Source organism: Bufo bufo, chromosome 1, assembly GCF_905171765.1.
Source record: "Bufo bufo chromosome 1, aBufBuf1.1, whole genome shotgun sequence".
Taxonomy (NCBI): Eukaryota; Metazoa; Chordata; class Amphibia; order Anura; family Bufonidae; genus Bufo; species Bufo bufo.
In genome coordinates, this window is record NC_053389.1 from 223,617,302 (window position 1) to 223,636,958 (window position 19,657).

The 19,657-nt window shown below is 45.5% G+C and overlaps 1 protein-coding gene across 1 annotated transcript in view; it reads right to left on the reverse strand.

Annotated features, from left to right (window-relative positions):
• The window catches only part of INTS13 (integrator complex subunit 13), a 34,795-nt gene extending 15,227 nt beyond the window's left edge, over positions 1-19,568 (reverse strand). Inside the window, 6 exon segments of the mRNA XM_040435642.1 lie at positions 2,834-2,962; positions 12,273-12,363; positions 12,443-12,523; positions 13,014-13,216; positions 15,035-15,109; positions 19,344-19,568. Of these exon segments, the coding sequence (XP_040291576.1) occupies positions 2,834-2,962; positions 12,273-12,363; positions 12,443-12,523; positions 13,014-13,216; positions 15,035-15,109; positions 19,344-19,568 (804 nt within the window).
• Between the last annotated feature and the right edge of the window lie 89 nt (positions 19,569-19,657).

Sequence of the window (19,657 nt, forward strand, 5' to 3'; positions counted from 1 at the left end):
AATGTATGTACACAGTGACTCCACCAGCAGAATAGGGAGTGCAGCTCCAGAGTATAATACAGGATGTAACACAGGATAAGTAATGTATGGACACAGAAACTCCACCACAAGAATAGTGAATGCAGCTCTGGAGTATAATACAGGGTGTAACTCAGGATCAGTACAGGATAATTAATGTATCTATACAGTGACTGGACCAGTAGAATAGTGAGTGCAGCTCTGGAGTATATTACAGGATGTAACTCAGGATCAGTATAGGATAAGTAATGTACATACACAGTGATTCAACTTTATACATTTAGTCTAATGTTATGCATTAAAGGGGTTGTCCCAGGTTAACCAAAAAAGCTCCCTACGTCACCAAAATGCTTAAAGTAAAAAAACATCACATACCTCTTTCTCCAACGCAGTTCTCTGTGCTGCAGTTCCAGTTCCAATGTTTGTATACGAGGCATCAGTGATGACAGTATACAGCACATGCCGGATACAAAGAGTGAGAAGGACGGGAGCTGCAGCTCAGAGAGTGGCGTTGGCAAAAGAGGAGCGTATAGGACGTTTTTTTAATGTTAAAGTTATTTTGAACATTTAGGTACACTTTATTAAAACATGTTTTGAAGTTGCTGACAATACTTTTTCTAATATACCTTAAAGGGTTTCTGTCACCCCATTAAACAGTTTTTTTTTTTTTTTCATTAATAATAATCCCTATAGTGCGATCTCTTGATACATAATAAAATTAATCATTTTGATTCAGTAGATTTAGCTAAAAAACGATTTTTAAAATATGCTAATTACCTTGCTACCAGCAAGTAGGGCGGCTACTTGCTGGTAGCTGCCGCATCCTCCGTTCGTAATAACGCCCCCTCGGCATGCTGATTGACAGGGCCAGCGAAGGGAATCCTTCTCTGCTGGCGCCGGCGTCTTCTCTTCCGGGTGTATGCGATGACGTCATCGACGCAGGCGCATTGAGGATGGAGCGGTCGAGCGAGCGGCCGCCTCTCAGTGCGCCTGCGCCGATTGAAGCCAGGTACGGCGCAGGCGCGAGATTTCGAATTCGAACAGCGCCAGCAGAGAAGGATTCCCTTACCTGGCCCTGTGAATCAGCATGCCGAGGGGGCGTTATTACGAACGGAGGATGCGGCTGCTACCAGCAAGTAGCCGCCCTACTTGCTGGTAGCAGGGTAATTAGCATATTTTAAAAATCGTTTTTTAGCTAAATCTACTGAATCAAAATGATTAATTTTATTATGTATCAAGAGATCGCACTATAGGGATTATTATTAATGAAAAAAAAAAAAACTGTTTAATGGGGTGACAGAAACCCTTTAATTATTATTTATTTATTTTTTTCTAGAGAAATAGGCACCTGAAGTTCAGGCGTCTATGGCTAGCCTGTACACAGTGCGGCCACAGAGGAATCCGTACTCCCATACACAGCTGCTATGGAGCGCTAGCCTGTACACAGTGCGGCCACAGAGGAATCCGTACTCCCATACACAGCTGCTATGGAGCGCTAGCCTGTACACAGTGCGGCCACAGAGGAATCCGTACTCCCATACACAGCTGCTATGGAGCGCTAGCCTGTACACAGTGCGGCCACAGAGGAATCCGTACTCCCATACACAGTTGCTATGGAGCGCTAGCCTGTACACAGCTGTATACAGAAGTACGGATTCTAAAGCGCAGTAGCCACCTAAACTTCAGGTGCCTATTTCTGTAGGAAATTTTTTTTTTTATTAATAGGCTATTTTAGAAAAATTATTGTCTGCAAATTTAGAACAGGTTTTAATCAAACTATATTGAATATTTAAATTCACTTTAAAGGCTTTTGGTGGCATGGGGAACCTATTTTGTTATTTCGGACAATCTCTTTAAATTATACCAAATTGAACCCTAAAAATTAACATAGACGCATCATTGGGACAGACTGTATGACTCTCTATTGTATTCCAGCCAGAATGCCCGCACCTACACTGAAGATATAGTAATGCCTTAAATGGGGGAAGAAAGAAAAAAATGGAGTCACTCATTTGTTAAAAATTCCTTTCAGTCACGTCTCCTGTATCTTGTGTGGTTGGGGGGGACCAACACCCAAAACATTAATGGCCTAACCCAAGGCTACACCAATGTAAAATCTCCAGAAAACCCATTTAAATAATAATGCCCATAAGAGTCTAGCTGGGTAAGAAAGCCATATTGGTTACCTGGCCACTTTTCGAAAAACTACTGAAAGAAAGTTTTAACATTTTTCCCAAAAATTGACTCAATAATTGATATTTCTTATTTTATGGGAAAACATTGTAAAGCAACATTACACTGCAAATAGAACACTTTTCAGTAAAAGGGCATTATGGGGAGAATTCTTTTTCCGTTAGTTTGCTAAGGCAGCAAAGCCAGAAGGCTCTGAGCGCAGGTTAGGTCTCACCAGAGGTTACACAAGGTGGGAGGGTATAAAAATGGGAAAAAGCACACAAAGGAGACACCACAGTACACAAGAGGGGAGAGAATTCTATGCAGCTACAACCCCCGCAGCGGGGGATGGGGGGATTTTTTTTTTACTGTATGCTCCTGTAATAGAATTTAAGCAGGAAGCCAGTTTATCCGGCAACACGTTCTAAGGACAGATTTTGGTTGTATTGGAAAGAGGCGGTTTCCAAAATGTACTAACCTGGTCACAGACACTGATTGTGGGCTAGTGAAAAACAGAAAAATATGATATGGGGAGGGGAAAAAAAAGCAAAAACTTTAACAAAAATTATATGAAAAAAAATAAAAATATGAAAATAGTTTTTGAAAAAGAAGCACAAGTGTGGCTGGTGTGTGGGGGTCTTACCTTCATAGGAATGTTGGTTATAGTGGTGGAAGCCAGGTCAAAGTGGAGCTGTACCAGATGGTTTAGTTTAGTAGCAAGATGTCTGCCAGCACGGACGCTGTGGACCTCACTGGACAAAGCTGAGGAAAGCTGGGGAGTAAAGCACAGTAATGAGGGAAGCCAGCTCAGGTGTGCCTAGATATTAAAGGAGAAACCACACATTCGCGAGAGAGAGGTCCCAAACCTGGAACTCTATTTTTTCTCTGGCCATATCAGAAACATGTTAATATGGAGTAATACACAAAGATACAAGACCATGATAGCAGGGATCAATAAAAAGTTGGACAAATGCAGCATCTTCCAACTCGTGGAGGCAGACGTTTTGTCACAACAGCAAACCATCAAAATAGCGATATTTAGCCTGTGGGCCAAACCCTGGAAAGAGGTAAGAGAATTGTGGCCACAGACCAGATTACATACTGATACCCTATTGTGGGATAATATTCAACTTACAGAATTAAAGCTGATTGGTGGAAATATGGAGTCTTTAGACTGGGTCAAATATGGAAGGAGCGAGATATTATCACATTCCTGGACCTAAAAAACGAGTGTGGAATAGGAGATAGGGACATGAGTTTCTTCTATCTACAATTGAAACAAGCTTTACCGATGTCGTTGGGAAGCGGAACACAAATTGCCACTGTGGAAGCGAAGCGCTCATCTCCATAGTGATCTGTTTGTATCGCCGTCCTCAGGACAGCGATACAAACAGAAGGCTGTGGGGAGGAGCAGGGCAGGGAGGTGTGTCCCTTTCCTGTTCCTCTGATAGGCTGCCGGCACTACTAGGCTGGAGTCGGGACACAGGCCGGAAGAGGCCTGCATCGCATCGCTCCAAAGAGGTAAGTATAAGTGTTAATTATTATTTTTTTTTTAACTGGCAGTCTGGCACATAATGGGGGGGGCCCTGGTATTATACTGGCACATGATTGGGGAATTTGGGGGGGGGGGGGCCTGGAATTACTGGCACATGATTGGGGGGGTCTGGTATTACTACTGGCACATGATTGGGGGGGGGGGGGTCTGGTATTACTACTGGCACATGATTGGAGGGGGGTCTGGTATTACTACTGGCACATGATTGGGGGGGGGTCTGGTATTACTACTGGCACATGATTGGGGGGGGGGTCTGGTATTACTACTGGCACATGATTGGAGGGGGGTCTGGTATTACTACTGGCACATGATTGGAGGGGGGTCTGGTATTACTACTGGCACATGATTGGAGGGGGGTCTGGTATTACTACTGGCACATGATTGGAGGGGGGTCTGGTATTACTACTGGCACATGATTGGAGGGGGGTCTGGTATTACTACTGGCACATGATTGGAGGGGGGTCTGGTATTACTACTGGCACATGATTGGAGGGGGGTCTGCTATTACTGGCACATGATTGGAGGGGGGTCTGGTATTACTGGCACATGATTGGAGGGGGGGTCTGGTAAAGGTAAATTAAATATTTTAATTAGCTATTAATTTGCAAAAATATATTTTACATTGTTAAGTGAAAAAGTCCTATTTTTATTCAGATTGACAGCTGACTGCACGATCCTGTATATAGCATTAAGGTAAGAAACAATATATGCAGTGTTATATTTGTTTTAAATGTCGCAATGGTTTTGCGGCTCCCAGTTTTTTCGTTCGGAAACGGGTCCAAGTGGCTCTTTATGTCTTAAAGGTTGCAGACCCCTGTACTATACTGATTATATTACTCCCCCAAGAGCCTAATGAAATACTATAAATCCAAAGAATTTAGTTGCAAAAAATGTGGCCAGATAGCGGTGGATGATTGCACTTATTGTGGACATGTATAAAGATCCAAGACTTCTGGTGGAAGGTAAATGAAAAAATAAAGGCATATCATGGGTTTAGCATCCCTAGGGAGTTTGAAATATGTATTTTGGGGGTAGTGGATAAGATAGATAATTCCAAACATCGTCCCATAGCCTCTAAACTTCTATTCCAGGCTAGGAGGTGTATTATTGGGCATTGGGGAGATGGTGTGGTACCGGTGGTCAGGAAATGGGAGAACCTGACTAGGGTCTCGCTTGTCAGAAGAATTCCACTTAGTATCCAAAAAAAACAAAACATAGATTTGCTGAATTATGGCAGAAATGGTAAAAAAATTAGATGAGGGGATACCCGGTGGTGGGGAGGGTGGAGAGATTATTATTATATTTTTTGGGGGAAGGAGGTTGGGCAATATGTCAAGTTATATACACTGCTCAAAAAAATAAAGGGAACACTTAAACAACACAATGTAACTCCAAGTCAATCACACTTCTGTGAAATCAAACTGTCCACTTAGGAAGCAACACTGAGTGACAATCAATTTCACATGCTGTTGTGCAAATGGGATAGACAACAGGTGGAAATTATAGGCAATTAGCAAGAAACCCCCAATAAAGGAGTGGTTCTGCAGGTGGTGATCACAGACCACTTCTCAGTTCCTATGCTTCCTGGCTGATGTTTTGGTCACTTTTGAATGCTGGCGGTGCTTTCACTCTAGTGGTAGCATGAGACGGAGTCTACAACCCACACAAGTGGCTCAGGTAGTGCAGCTTATCCAGGATGGCACATCAATGCGAGCTGTGGCAAGAAGGTTTGCTGTGTCTATCAGCGTAGTGTCCAGAGCATGGAGGCGCTACCAGGAGACAGGCCAGTACATCAGCAGACGTGGAGGAGGCCGTAGGAGGGAAACAACCCAGCAGCAGGACCGCTACCTCCGCCTTTGTGCAAGGAGGAACAGGAGGAGCACTGCCAGAGCCCTGCAAAAGGACCTCCAGCAGGCCACAAATGTGCATGTGTCTGCTCAAACGGTCAGAAACAGACTCCATGAGGGTGATATGAGGGCCCAATGTCCACAGGTGGGGGTTGAGCTTACAGCCCAACACCGTGCAGGACGTTTAGCATTTGCCAGAGAACACCAAGATTGGCAAATTCGCCACTGGCGCCCTGTGCTCTTCACAGATGAAAGCAGGTTCACACTGAGCACATGTGACAGACGTGACAGAGTCTGGAGATGCCGTGGAGAACGTTCTGCTGCCTGCAACATCCTCCATCATGACCGGTTTGGCATTGGGTCATTAATGGTGTGGGGTGGCATTTCTTTGGAGGGCCGCACAGCCTTCCATGTGCTCGCCAGAGGTAGCCTGACTGCCATTAGGTACCGAGATGAGATCCTCAGACCCCTTGTGAGACCATATGCTGGTGCGGTTGGCCCTGGGTTCCTCCTAATGCAAGACAATGCTAGACCTCATGTGGCTGGAGTGTGTCAGCAGTTCCTGCAAGATGAAGGCATTGATGTTATGGACTGGCCCGCCCGTTCCCCAGACCTGAATCCAATTGAGCACATCTGGGACATCATGTCTCGCTCTATCCACCAACGTCACGTTGCACCACAGACTGTCCAGGAGTTGGCAGATGCTTTAGTCCAGGTCTGGGAGGAGATCCCTCAGGAGACCGTCCGCCACCTCATCAGGAGCATGCACAGGCGTTGTAGGGAGGTCATACAGGCACGTGGAGGCCACACACACTACTGAGCCTCATTTTGACTTGTTTTAAGGACATTACATCAAAGTTGGATCAGCCTGTAGTGTGTTTTTCCACTTTAATTTTGAGTGTGACTCCAAATCCAGACCTCCATGGGTTGAAAAATTTGATTTCCATTTTTTTTATTTTTGTGTGATTTTGTTGTCAGCACATTCAACTATGTAAAGAACAAAGTATTTCAGAAGAATATTTCATTAATTCAGATCTAGGATGTGTTATTTTTGTGTTCCCTTTATTTTTTTGAGCAGTGTATATATGTTTGTAGGTATGCTGTTTTAGAATACATTAAGTGATATGCTGTTTTATAATGTAATACAACTAAGTGATTGTTGAAGATTTATGGAACTTGAAAAAATAATAAAGACTAAATAAAAAAATAAAAAAAAGAAGAAACCACATGTAGGCCTTAGGCCTCATGCACACGGCCGTTGTTTGGGTCTGCATCCGAGCCGCCAAAACTGCGTCTCGGATGCGGACCAACTCACTTCAATGGGTCTGTTCCGTTCCGTGGCCCCGCAAAAAAAATATAACATGTCTTATTCTTGTCCGTTTTGCGGACAAGAGTATGCATTTCTACAATGGGCTGCCTGTTCCGTTCCGCAAATTGCGGAAGGCACACAGGCGGCTTCCGTGTTTTGCGGATCAGCAATTTGCGGACCGCAAAACACACCACGGTCGTGTGCATGAGGACTTATTCATACATCAGTCAATCATGGATGTGCGCTGTCCATGTTCTCTACAGACAGAACACATACCCATTGATTTCAATGTGCGTATTCACACATCCGTGATTTAACACAGTCTGGGGTTACACCATGGAAGCATGCCTTACTTTTCTAAGCTGCCTCATAGGGCTTTCTCCCCATATAATACCCTTACGTTTAGATACTTGATCTGATCCTGCAGTCTTTTGATCCATATGCATATACGAGTGTATTACTGTACTGCGGCTGCAGCAGGAAGCGCACGGCGTCATAGCAACCAATGACGCCGTGCGCTCCTGCACGAAGCAGGATGCCAGTCCGGTATCTCACGGTCTGTGTTCCATGGACGTGTGAATGCAGCCTTAGTTCTCAAGTCCAACAAGGGCTAGTCAAAGCTCAGCGCACCACAGGTCTGCCCCTTTCAGTGCTTCATTCTCTTGCTTCTCCCATGTCAATCAAACAAGAAAGGGAGGCACAGGAAGTGATAAGGGCAAGAGCTATGGTGCAACAAGTGGGTTAAGCCCTCTTCTGGTGCACTTGAGAGTTACTTTGCATATGGATCAAAATATGAGTTTGAAGGGTCCGATCTGGCAGCTAAATGTATGGGCATAACACTGGGAAGCAGCCCTATCATTCTGCACCATTTCAAAGTTAATATGGTGCCGACAGATTCCCTTCAAAGGTTTTGTTATTGATGGCCTATACTCAGGGTAGGCCATTATTAAGGCCCCTTGTAGAGGAGCGTTCCTCCCGCAGCGAGTCCGCAACGCAGCTCCCAAGAGCTGCCGGGGGTCACATAGCATTATATTGATTTATAATGCTATGTAACCCTTAGGCCCCTTTCACACGGGCGAGTTTTCCGCGCGTTTGCAATGCGTGAGGTGAACGCATTGCACCCGCACTGAATCCGGACCCATTCATTTCTATGGGGTTGTGCACACGAGCGGTGATTTTCACGCATCACTTGTGAGTTGCGTGAAAATCACAGCATGCTCTATTTTGTGTGTTTTTCCACGCAACGCAGGCCCCATAGAAGTGAATGGGACTGCGTGAAAATCGCAAGCATCCGCAAGCAAGTGCGGATGCGGTGCGATTTTCACGCACGGTTGCTAGGAGACGATCGGGATGGGGACCCGATCTTTATTATTTTCCCTTATAACATGGTTATAAGGGAAAATAATAGCATTCTGAATACAGAATGCATAGTACAATAGGGCTGGAGGGGTTAAAAAAAATAATAATAATAATAATAATTTAACTCACCTTAATCCACTTGTTCGCGCATTCGGCATCTCTTCTGTCTTGTTGTGTGAGGAATAGGACCTTTGATGACGTCACTACATTCATCACATGGTCCGTCACATGATCCATCACCAAGGTAAAAATAATAGGGAAAATAATACAATCTACACAACCTTGAACCCAAACCTGAACTTCTGTGAAGAAGTTCGGGTCTGGGTACCACATTCAGTTTTTTATCACGCGTGTGCAAAACGTATTGCAGCGGCGCGATAAAAACTGAACAACGGAACGCAAATCGCAGTCAAAACTGACTGCAATTGCGTACCTACTCGCGCGGGTTTCCTGCAATGCACCGGGACGCATCCGGACCTAATCCGGACACGCTCATGTGAAAGAGGCCTTACAGTTCTGGAATGTATTGGATAACATTGGCATTATGCTGCCAGGTTTATCCAATACATTCCAGAACTGTAAGGCCTCTTTCACACGGGCGTTGCAGGAAAAGGTGCGGGTGCGTTGCGGGAACATGCACGATTTTTCAGCGCGAGTGCAAAACATTGTAATGCGTTTTGCACGCGCGGGAGAAAAATCGGCATGTTTGGTATCCAAAAACGAACTTCTTCACAGAAGTTCGGGTTTGGGTTAGGTGTTCTGTAGATAGTATTATTTTCCCTTATAACATGGTTATAAAGGGAAAATAATAGCATTCTGAATACAGAATGCATAGTACAATAGCGCTGGAGGGGTTAAAAAAAATAAAAAATAATTTAACTCACCTTAATCCACTTAATCGCACAGCCGGCATCTCTTCTGTCTTCTTTGCTGTGCACAGGAATAGGACCTTTGATGACGTCACTGTGCTCATCACATGGTCCAATCACATGGTTCATCACCATGGTGAGGGACCATGTGATTGGATCATGTGATGTGACGTCACCACAGGTCCTTAGCCAGCAGCTCAACATTACAGAAGAAGACAGAGATCCGCAACTACGCGATCAAGTGGAGTTAATATTTTTTTATATTTAACCCCTCCATCACTAGCAACCATGCATGAAAATCGCACCGCATCCGCACTTGCTTGCAGATGCTTGGGATTTTCACGTGGCCCCATTCACTTCTATGGGGCCTGCGTTGCGTGAAAAATGCAGAATATAGAGCTTGCTGCGATCACAGCTCATGTGCACAGCCCCATAGAAATGAATGGGTCCGGATTCAGTGCGGGTGCAATGCGTTCAACTCACGCATTGATCGGCGCGGAATACTCGCCCGTGTGAAAGGGGCCTAAGGGTTACATAGCATCATAAATCAATATAATGCTATGTGAATCCCTTCAGGCTGGGTGCTGCGATGCGGACTCGCTGCGGGAGGAATGCTTGTCTGCAAGGGGCCTAACAGTTTGGCAGGGGTCCGACATCCCTGCTGATTAGCTGTTACCTTGTAGCTCTGGTGCTGTAACTACACAGTTCTATTCACTGTGTATTGGCCACAGCTGGTTACTGCAAGTGAATGGGTGCAGTGCTGCATTACCAATTTGCCCACTACACAATGGACAGAGGCATGTAGTTCCAGCACAGACTTCCAACTCGGAGCTACAATGCGTATGGGGTGTCCAATCAGAAATAGATAGCCTTTTCTGAGGAAAGGTCATCAATATCAAAATCCTGGAGGACCCTTTTAAGGGGGTATCCCAGGAGAAGGAAAAAAAAAAAAAAAAAAAAAAAAAGACGAAAAATCTTGGAACACCATGAAATGGTTAAAAAGATAAACTAGCTTACAATCAACTCACTGATCCCCAGTTGTGTCATTCCGACAGTGCTTGGGTCCGCACTGTGCTCCCCTTCTTGCTGACATCAGCACAGCAGGAAATGGCTGGGAATGCCCGCTGAGGCCGGTTATCGCTGTAGCCAGTGATTGGCTGAGCAGCATTCCCAGCCATTTCCTGCTGTGTCAACATAGGAGCAGGAAGTGGAACACAGGAGGGACTGGGTGGGGCGAGTATAAACTAGTTTACTTTTTTACCATTTCATGGCCATCCAAGATCATTTTTCTTTATACTGGAATACCACTTTGAAGGGGTGTTCTGGTTTCATGATATTCATAATTTATCCTTAAAGGGGCTGTCTCATCTCGCCGTTCCTAAGGCTAGATGAGACACAGTCCCGACCACCTCCCGGCCGGTAAACAGCAGAGCGCTCCGCTGTTTCAGTAGCTCTCGTTGCCGTGCATGAGAGCTACGGAAACAGCGTAGCACAACAAGCTATGTTGTTTCCCCCCAGCAGTCTGGAGGGGCTGCGGCACTCGTGCGACCACTGTGTCCTCTTCCATGTTTACCTGCACGCAGTCCACACTGTAGGGGCAGTGTAGGTAGGATAGGTCATCAATATGACACTGGAATACCCCTGTAATCCCTACTGATAAAACTCACGCTGCCAGCAGCCACCACTAGGGGCAGCTTAATCCATATAGTAATATTACAGAGTTCAAAGGATAAACTAGAAATTAGGAAAGCCATTTGGACATTTAAAGGGGCAGTCCAACACTTTTTTTTAAATTAACCTGGCAGCAAGCAGGCTTAGAAAACAAAGAATACACAAGGAAAGAGCTAACACGGTGTCTATATAACAAAATCACTGAGAAATCCAACAAGCCAACCAAAGCAGTGATCAATTATTTCACTAAAACATAACTTTTAATTCAACAATATTAAAATGATAGGCCCTTAGGTAATATGATAGAACCAAGTAGCTACTCATAAAGAGTCACGAATAATATCAACTCAGGTAGGAAACTAAGTGCACGGTGGCACTAGATAAGAAGACCTTTGTTCCTACCGCTCTGTCGTCAGGATCCAGAAGGTAAGCAGGAGTCAACTCCCTTAGAGGAGACTATATGCTGCGATAACTCATGGGATTTTAGGGTCTAATATATCCCTAATATGGCCCTATGGTGGTATAACCCCAGCCAATAGATGTTAGAGCAGCCTCACCACAGGGCACTCGTCCTTAGAAGGGCGACCCCGTCTGGAACCTTTCCCGGTTTGCTGGCCCTATCCTAATCCCAGTCCCTACATGCACGTTTCAGATTCAAATAGAATTAATTAGGATACTTAGGCAGAAAAACTAAGGGAAGATTGTGGTCGGGATCTAAATAATCCCAACTCGAACCACCATCAATCAACAGTATAATAAACTGTTCCCTCTATGGATGGCAAGGTGATACCAGTTATAACACACCTATTTGTCCATCCAAAAATTGTAAGGAGGAGGGGTAAAGGGAGCCTTAGATATAACTCCCTGGCCTCTCGCAGGGGCGTGTTGGATTAAAAGTTATGTTTTAGTGAAATAATTGATCACTGCTTTGGTTAGCTTGTTAGAAAACAAAGAGAAAAAAGTTTACCCACCGGCTGAAGGTCCCTCTGGTCCAGCGGTTCACCTGACCGTTCAGTAACTGCATGTCATTGATGAGCGCTGAGATCAGCAAGTGGCTGAGTGGTCACATGAACAGCGCCCTGGGGACTGGACCTGCAGCGCTGGACCAGAGGGACCTTCAGCAGATGAGTAAAGATTGGATCCGTTATTTCACAAGCCTCCCTACAAAAAAAGTGTTGGACAAACATTTTAATTCCCCCCTAGTAATATGTTTATTCATTCACCAAAAGTTTAGCTGATGACCAATAGGGTCACTTATTGCTCCCCCATGGCATGCTAACCAGATTTCCTAGGGTCCTGAAGGTAAAATGTGCCTCGATTGCACTTACCTGTCACTACTTTATAAGGCAGGCGTATTACATAGCTGTGTAAGCAGTAATAGCAGCCATGTTGGTTGTCATCTAGCTTTCCCAGTGACAGATAAATGGAATTTTACAGAAAAGACCAGGGAAACTTGTGGTCACACAACTTACTTCTTTCTTGGAGCGATCGGACACGAGGCTGTCGTCACCGACGGGATAGGTGTGAATCAGCACTAGTTCACATTTCTGGATCTGCATGAGACTTCAGAAGAAATGGATTATTAATAACCCGCCATATTGGTACATGAAGGGATGACGGGGTGCAATGTGGGGGAACTTACTGGTCTGATCTGGCCGCCAGCTTGTTGTGTTCATGAATGGTCTCACTGACACAATCCTCCAACATCTGGACATGACTGTCACTGGAAATACACCGAGAGAGACCTTGAGACCTACAGTCCTAATTCACCTGAAACCCCCCGCCATATGAAACTGGTGGCAGTACGACTGCTCCCCAACGGCAGTCATCACAGAAAAAAAGGAACATGGACGTCGAATTTCTGACAACCCTATGAAAAAGTGGATTTGCCCTAACCAATTCTTTCCAAAAGCAGGGAAACCTAGATCTACCCCCCCCCCCCCCCCCCAGTGGCAAGAAGGACAAACAAACATACATCTGCGTGGTGCCCCCCTCCAAAGGGCAGGCACAGGGCAGATCTACCTAACCCCCTATCAAAGGGCACAATGACACAGATCTACCCCACTCGAACAAACAGCTGTGACAAGGATCTGCCCCACCAAGGGACAGCGACACTGAGCAGGGACCCCAAGTGCTCTGGACTCCACCCTGATTACTTTTGAGTTCGGTTCCCTGTAACCCCCCGGAATCCATCTATAAAGGAGGAGAGCTACCTCTTTGCATTGGTCAGACAGATTATTCTCCCTCTGTTCGCAACGTGTTCTGCACTCTCCATCGTTGTAGCCCGGGATGTGTGCTGATAATCTGTAACTTTACACAGCGCTTCTACAGCGGCCACCAGTCCATGCAGAATGCTGCAACATTCAGGGTCAGCGCGGGGGTTTGGGGGTCCAATGGTGGCTAAGGCTGCCATTAACTGAAGAGACAGCAAAAAGGCAAGTCAGTAAAACAAGGAGCAGCTGGAAAGATCTCTGGAGATTTGGGACATGGGGCGGAGGGCTTCTACACTTCACCTCACTCATCCCACAACCAGATTTTCCCCCATCTTGCAATGGCTGATATCAGGGTACAACAAACTCTACAATCTTACTTACTGTATAATGAAAAGCTCGGAACTTTACACACGTTAAATCTAATATAATTTATGTTTCAGTTCTTCACTATTTTATAGATCACCGCTTGATGTCAGTGAATGAGAACTTTCATTATTTATATTCAGAAACTGGAGAACCGTCCTGTCCACACAGCGACAAGGCTAATTATAACCCACTCCACTGGTCCACGTTCAGGTGGGGGGCTTGTTACAGTGGATCAGGTTTTCTGCCTCTGGATGGAAACAAGAATATTTATGTTTGACAGCAAGCAGAGATCTTGAAAATGTCGAGAAAGTGAAACAAGGGAGGATTGTATCTTTTTATAGGCCCGTACAAAAAGCCACTACTTTGCGCGCAAAATGACACTAGCCCCAAAAATTGTGACTTTTTACACCAACCTCGCCACTCGTGATTGGGATCTTCAAGACCCAACTCATGAGAACGGGTGCATTTTAGACTAGAAATGTACACCAGCTCCCCTGTGGGCATAAATGTATTTTTCTGTGCCTAAATTATTACATTATTACCTCTTAAAGGGAACCTGTCATCAACTTTATGCTGACCTCACTGAGGGCAGTATAAAATAGTGACAGAAATGATGATATATGTGTGTCACTCATGAGCTAAAAGTAAGTGGTTGCCGAGAACCAGCATCATAACCATTGCAGACTAGGCCTGGAAAAGAGTCAAGTCTACCTGAGAAGAGTCCTGGTTATTATAATCTCCTGCTCTCCTCGCCCATCTGCTGATGACTGGCAGTTCTCTCCTAGAGACAAAGGGAGAAAACTAGGTAGAAGCCTGTCAGTCATCAGCAGGTGGGTGAGGAGAACAGGAATTCATGAATAGCCAGGACTCTTCTCAGGTGGCCGGGACTCTTTTCCAGGCCCAGTCTGCAATGATTGTGATGTTGGTTCTCGGCAACCACTTACTTTTACCTTTTAAATGACAGACCGCTGACATCAACTCACCTGTCTGTACTTTATACTGCCGTTAGCATGGACAGCATAAAGGTGATGACAGGTTCCCTTTAATAAATCTGGAGCACCAGTGGGGATTGCTATTAAGACTGGCATAGAAAATGTCCTAAAGGGGTTGTCTCACTTCAGCAAATGGCATTTATCATGTAGAGAAAGTTAATACAAGCCACTTACTAATGTATTGTGATTATCCATATTGCTTCCTTTGCTGGCTCAATTCATTTTTCTATCACATTATACACTGCTCGTTTCCATGGTTACAGACCACCCTGCAATCCATCAGTGGTGGTCGTGCTTGCACAATATAGGAAAAAACACCAGTCTATGTGTGCTCCCATGGTCCCGGTCACCAGATAGGCTGACACTTCTTCCTATAGTGTGCAAGCACGGCCACCACTGATGGATTGCAGGGTGGTCTGTAACCATGGAAACGAGCAGTGTATAATGTGATAGAAAAATGAATTGAGCCAGCAAAGGAAGCAATATGGACAATCACAATACATTAGTAAGTGGCTTGTATTAACTTTCTCTACATGATAAATGCAACTTACTGAAGTGAGACATCCCCTTTAATTCATCCCCCCAGGTCTATTAGAAGGTTGGAGAACTTTCCACTATGTAACACTTCATGCCCATAAAATCAGACCTTTTCAGAAGCCTCACCTCTTGCAGGTTCTGATCTTCCTGACTCCATGAGTTCAGTATCCGAGATCCAGAATCACTGACGATGAAATTCACCTGTAAAAGACACATGGATTGGTTATGGTTCTGTGAAATTATTTTCCTATTAATAGCTGCATAGTATTAAGAAACTACCACTTTAAAGGGGTTATCCGGTAAATAATATTGATAACCTATCCTCAGGATAGGTCATCAATATCAGATGGGCGGGGGTCCGACACTAGGGACCCCGCCAATCAGCTGTTAAAAGGGAACGGTGCTCCGTGGGTTGTCACCATACATCGGTCACATGGCCTAGTTGCAGCTCAGCACCATTGAAGTGAAAGGGGTTGAGCTGTAATACCAAGCACTGCCACTATACAATGTACAGCGCTGTGCTCAGCGAGTTGCCAGGAGCGGCTCCCTGAAACAGCTGATGTGATAATGATGGGCCTTCCGGTATGACCACACAACGCGACCATGCAGTGCTTGGTATGTGGCTGTTTGAGTACTGTGTGGCCGTACAAGCCGAAGCTCTATCATATTAACTAATTACAACAGCATTACTTCTTCAGTCTTCACTGGTAATGGGCAATCTGTAAGGCCTTAGGCCTCATGCACACGACCATTGTTTTGGTCCACATCCGAGCATCTTGTGGCTCGGATGCGGACCCATTCACTTCAATGGGGCCGCAAAAGATGCGGGCAGCACTCCGTGTGCTGTCCTCATCCGTTGCTCCGTTCCGTGGTTCGAAAAAAATATATAACCTGTCCTATTCTTGTCAGTTTTGCGGACAAGAATAGGCAGTTATATCATTGGCTGTCCGTGCCGTTCCGCAAATTGCGGAACACACACGGACGCCATCCGTGTTTTGCGGACCCGCAATTTGCGGACCCCAAAAACACACAAGGGTCGTGTGCATGAGGCCTTATTCACACCTCAGTGATTTCCATCCATCGCATTCAAACTGCAACACTGCTGCTCCGCACGGTAGTACCCTTAGGGCTCATGCACATAAACGTATTTTCTTTCAGTTCTGTATGTGAGGACCGTATGTAGAACCATTCATTTGAATCGGTCCGCAAAAAAAAGTTACTCCGTGTGCATTCCGTTTCCGTATGTCCATACCGCAAAATGATAGAACATGCCCATTATTGTCCACATTACGGACAAGGATAGCACTGTTCAATTAGGGGCCAGCTGTTCAGTTCCGCAAAATACGGAATGCACACGGACGTCATCTGTATTTTTTGCAGATCCGTTTTTGCAGACCGCAAAATACATATGGTCGTGTGCATGAGCTCTTAGGGCTCGTTCACACGACCGTGGTTTTGGTCCGCATCCGAGCCACATTTTTTGGACCCATTCACTTCTATGGGGCTGCAAAAGATGCGGACAGCACTCAGTGTGCTGTCCGCATCCGTTGCTCCGTTCCGTGGCCCTGCAAAAGTTATGAGTCATGTCCTATTCTTGTCCATTTTGCGGACAAGAATAGGCATTTCTATAAAGGGCCGCCCATTCCGTTCCGCAAATTGCGGAAGGCACATGGGCGGCATCCGTGTTTTGCGGACCACAAAACACGTCACGGTCTTTGAACAAGCCCTTAAGGAGATATTCTAGGATTTTACTATTGATGACCTATCCTCAGGATAGGCCATCAATATCTGGTCAATTGAAGAGTGATACCCCGCCGATCCGCTGTTCTGCAGTAGCTCTAGCGCTACTGCAATGTAGGCCATATATAATGAAAACCTGGAACACTCCTTTAATGATCTAATTCATTTTCATATTTGCCTGTCTCCATCACAACAGCCATAACCGCTTTTTTTTTTTGTTTTTTTACCTTTTTATTGAAGTGGCTATATAAGGCCTTGTCTATGCAGGAGAAGAGCCTTTTTCAGTGATGTTTGGGCATAAATTACAATGTATTTACATAACATTTGTTTTGCAGTTCAAATCCAGAAGCAAGTGATTTTTGACTTTTTATACCACTCAGGTTTTGCACTGAAAAGCCTGTTAAATTAATTTGTCAGATTACAGTTGATTGGAAACTTAAAATATATTGCATAAAAAGAAAAAAAAAGAAAGACATACGTGCAGGAAAATGAATTTAATACCAAAAATTGCATTCTTCTGTATGTCAATACATTGTAGTCTGTGTTACTATGACACAGGCTGCTTTTGGGGCAACAGTTTCTAGGTCCCCAGAACTGATTGCATAGGGATTTTCACAGGGACCCGATTGAAGGGGCGGAGACCCCTTTAATCATGGTCAGGCGAGTCTTGACCATAACAATCAAAGGGATTATTGGCTAGACTGGAGGAACCTACAATACAAAGCTTGGCTGTCTATACAAATCGTTGCACTTGCCCCAGAGCAGCAGACGACACCCGTGCACTTGCCCCAGAGCAGCACACGACACCCGTGCACTTGCCCCAGAGCAGCACACGACACCCGTGCACTTGCCCCAGAGCAGCACACGACACCCGTGCACTTGCCCCAGAGCAGCACACGACACCCGTGCACTTGCCCCAGAGCAGCACACGACACCCGTGCACTTGCCCCAGAGCAGCACACGACACCCGTGCACTTGCCCCAGAGCAGCACAGGACACCCGTGCACTTGCCCCAGAGCAGCACAGGACACCCGTGCACTTGCCCCAGAGCAGCACACGACACCCGTGCACTTGCCCCAGAGCAGCACAGGACACCCGTGCACTTGCCCCAGAGCAGCACAGGACACCCGTGCACTTGCCCCAGAGCAGCACAGGACACCCGTGCACTTGCCCCAGAGCAGCACAGGACACCCGTGCACTTGCCCCAGAGCAGCACAGGACACCCGTGCACTTGCCCCAGAGCAGCACAGGACACCCGTGCACTTGCCCCAGAGCAGCACAGGACACCCGTGCACTTGCCCCAGAGCAGCACAGGACACCCGTGCACTTGCCCCAGAGCAGCACAGGACACCCATGCAGGCTGGGACTAAACTGCGATATTGGGTGCAACGGCTGTCGTGTGTCCAAGGATCACAGTGTAGTAGTCCAGCCACCACAACCCCAGAATCTAAAAAAATCCAGCAGGGTTGACTTTTTGAGATTCTGGGGTCACAGAAACTAGGGAGTTGCACTACCTCTCTATTAATTTCTAAGGCTGGCTGCTATCCTTGGTCGCACCCAAGATTGTCGTGTAGCCCAAGGTCTCTTTCATACGACCGATATGGATTGTGTCAGGATGCGTTCAGGGTGCATTCAGTGAAACTCGCACCATTTTGCAAGCAAGTTCAGTCAGTTTTCTCTGCATTTCAGTTCAGTGTTCCAGTTTTGATGCGTTTTTAACGCGCGTTAAAAAAAAAAAAAAAAAAAAAAATGAAGGTTTACAAAACGTCTCCTAGCAACCTTCAGTGAAAAACGCACTGCCCCTAGACTGTATCCGGATTACAATGCGGTTTTCACTGAAGCCCCTTTCACTTCTATAGATGTGAAAAACACAGCATATGGCTACATGTCCTACTCTTGTCCGTTTTAGACAGTTACAATGAATCTGCAAAGAAAAAACGGATGGCATACGGATGTCATCCGTTTTTGTTTTTTTTTGCGGATCAAAAAACACATACGGTCGTGTTGTTTTTTGATCCGCAAAAAAAAACAAAAACGGATGACATCCGTATGCCATCCGTTTTTTCTTTGCAGATTCATTGTAACTGTCTAAAACGAACAAGAGTAGGACATGTTCTATTTTTTTGCGGTGCTACGGAACGGACATACTGATGCAGACAGCAAAAAAAAAAAAGAACGGAAACAAAAAACGTTCGTGCGCATGTAGCCTATAGAACATGCTGCGATTCTCACGCGACGCAGAACTGATGCGTGGAAAAAAAAAAACGCTAATGTACACAGACCCATTGAAATGAATGGGTCAGGATTCAGTGACGGTATTATGCGTTCACTTCACGCATCGCACCCGCACGGAAAACTCGCTTGTGTGAAAGGGGCCTAAAGGAAAACTGGCTTCAGAGCTCCTTTGCAAAATTAAAGGTGGAATCTGATTGGTTTCTATGGGCAACTAAGCCAGTTTTCCTTTACATTGGTTTTGATAAATCTCCCGAAACATCGTTAAGGTGGTAAACTGCAATGCTAACAGTAGAGCCTAAGTGCGTGAAAGGTCGCTTCAAGCTCTTAGGCATATATAAAATGTCTAGCAAGGCTTATTGCATGGCTGGACTCAGAGGAGCCGCTATTGGCACCAGAGACCAGAAGTGACTACGACCTCAGCACCCATAGCTACATACACCCTCCAAATGAGGATCCTTACCAGTTTCTGGAACGGAAATATATCATACATGATCCTGCAATATTCCATAGATGCTTCCACTGCACATGTCCATAGAGATTTGGAGATGGGGGCCAGGGGGATAATTCCTTGGGTGCGGTTTTTCGTCAACATATCAAACTCCACATTTTGCCTGCAGGATTCCGCCATGTACGGGCAGTGATCCACCACAAACACAGTCTTATGAGACTCAGAAAACATCTTCATCTTGTCCCCTACAAGAAAAATATTCATCACCAAGTGTCAAACAGAATCTCCTTCTAAACGGACGTGTAGCTCCAAACTGCAGCGTGTCC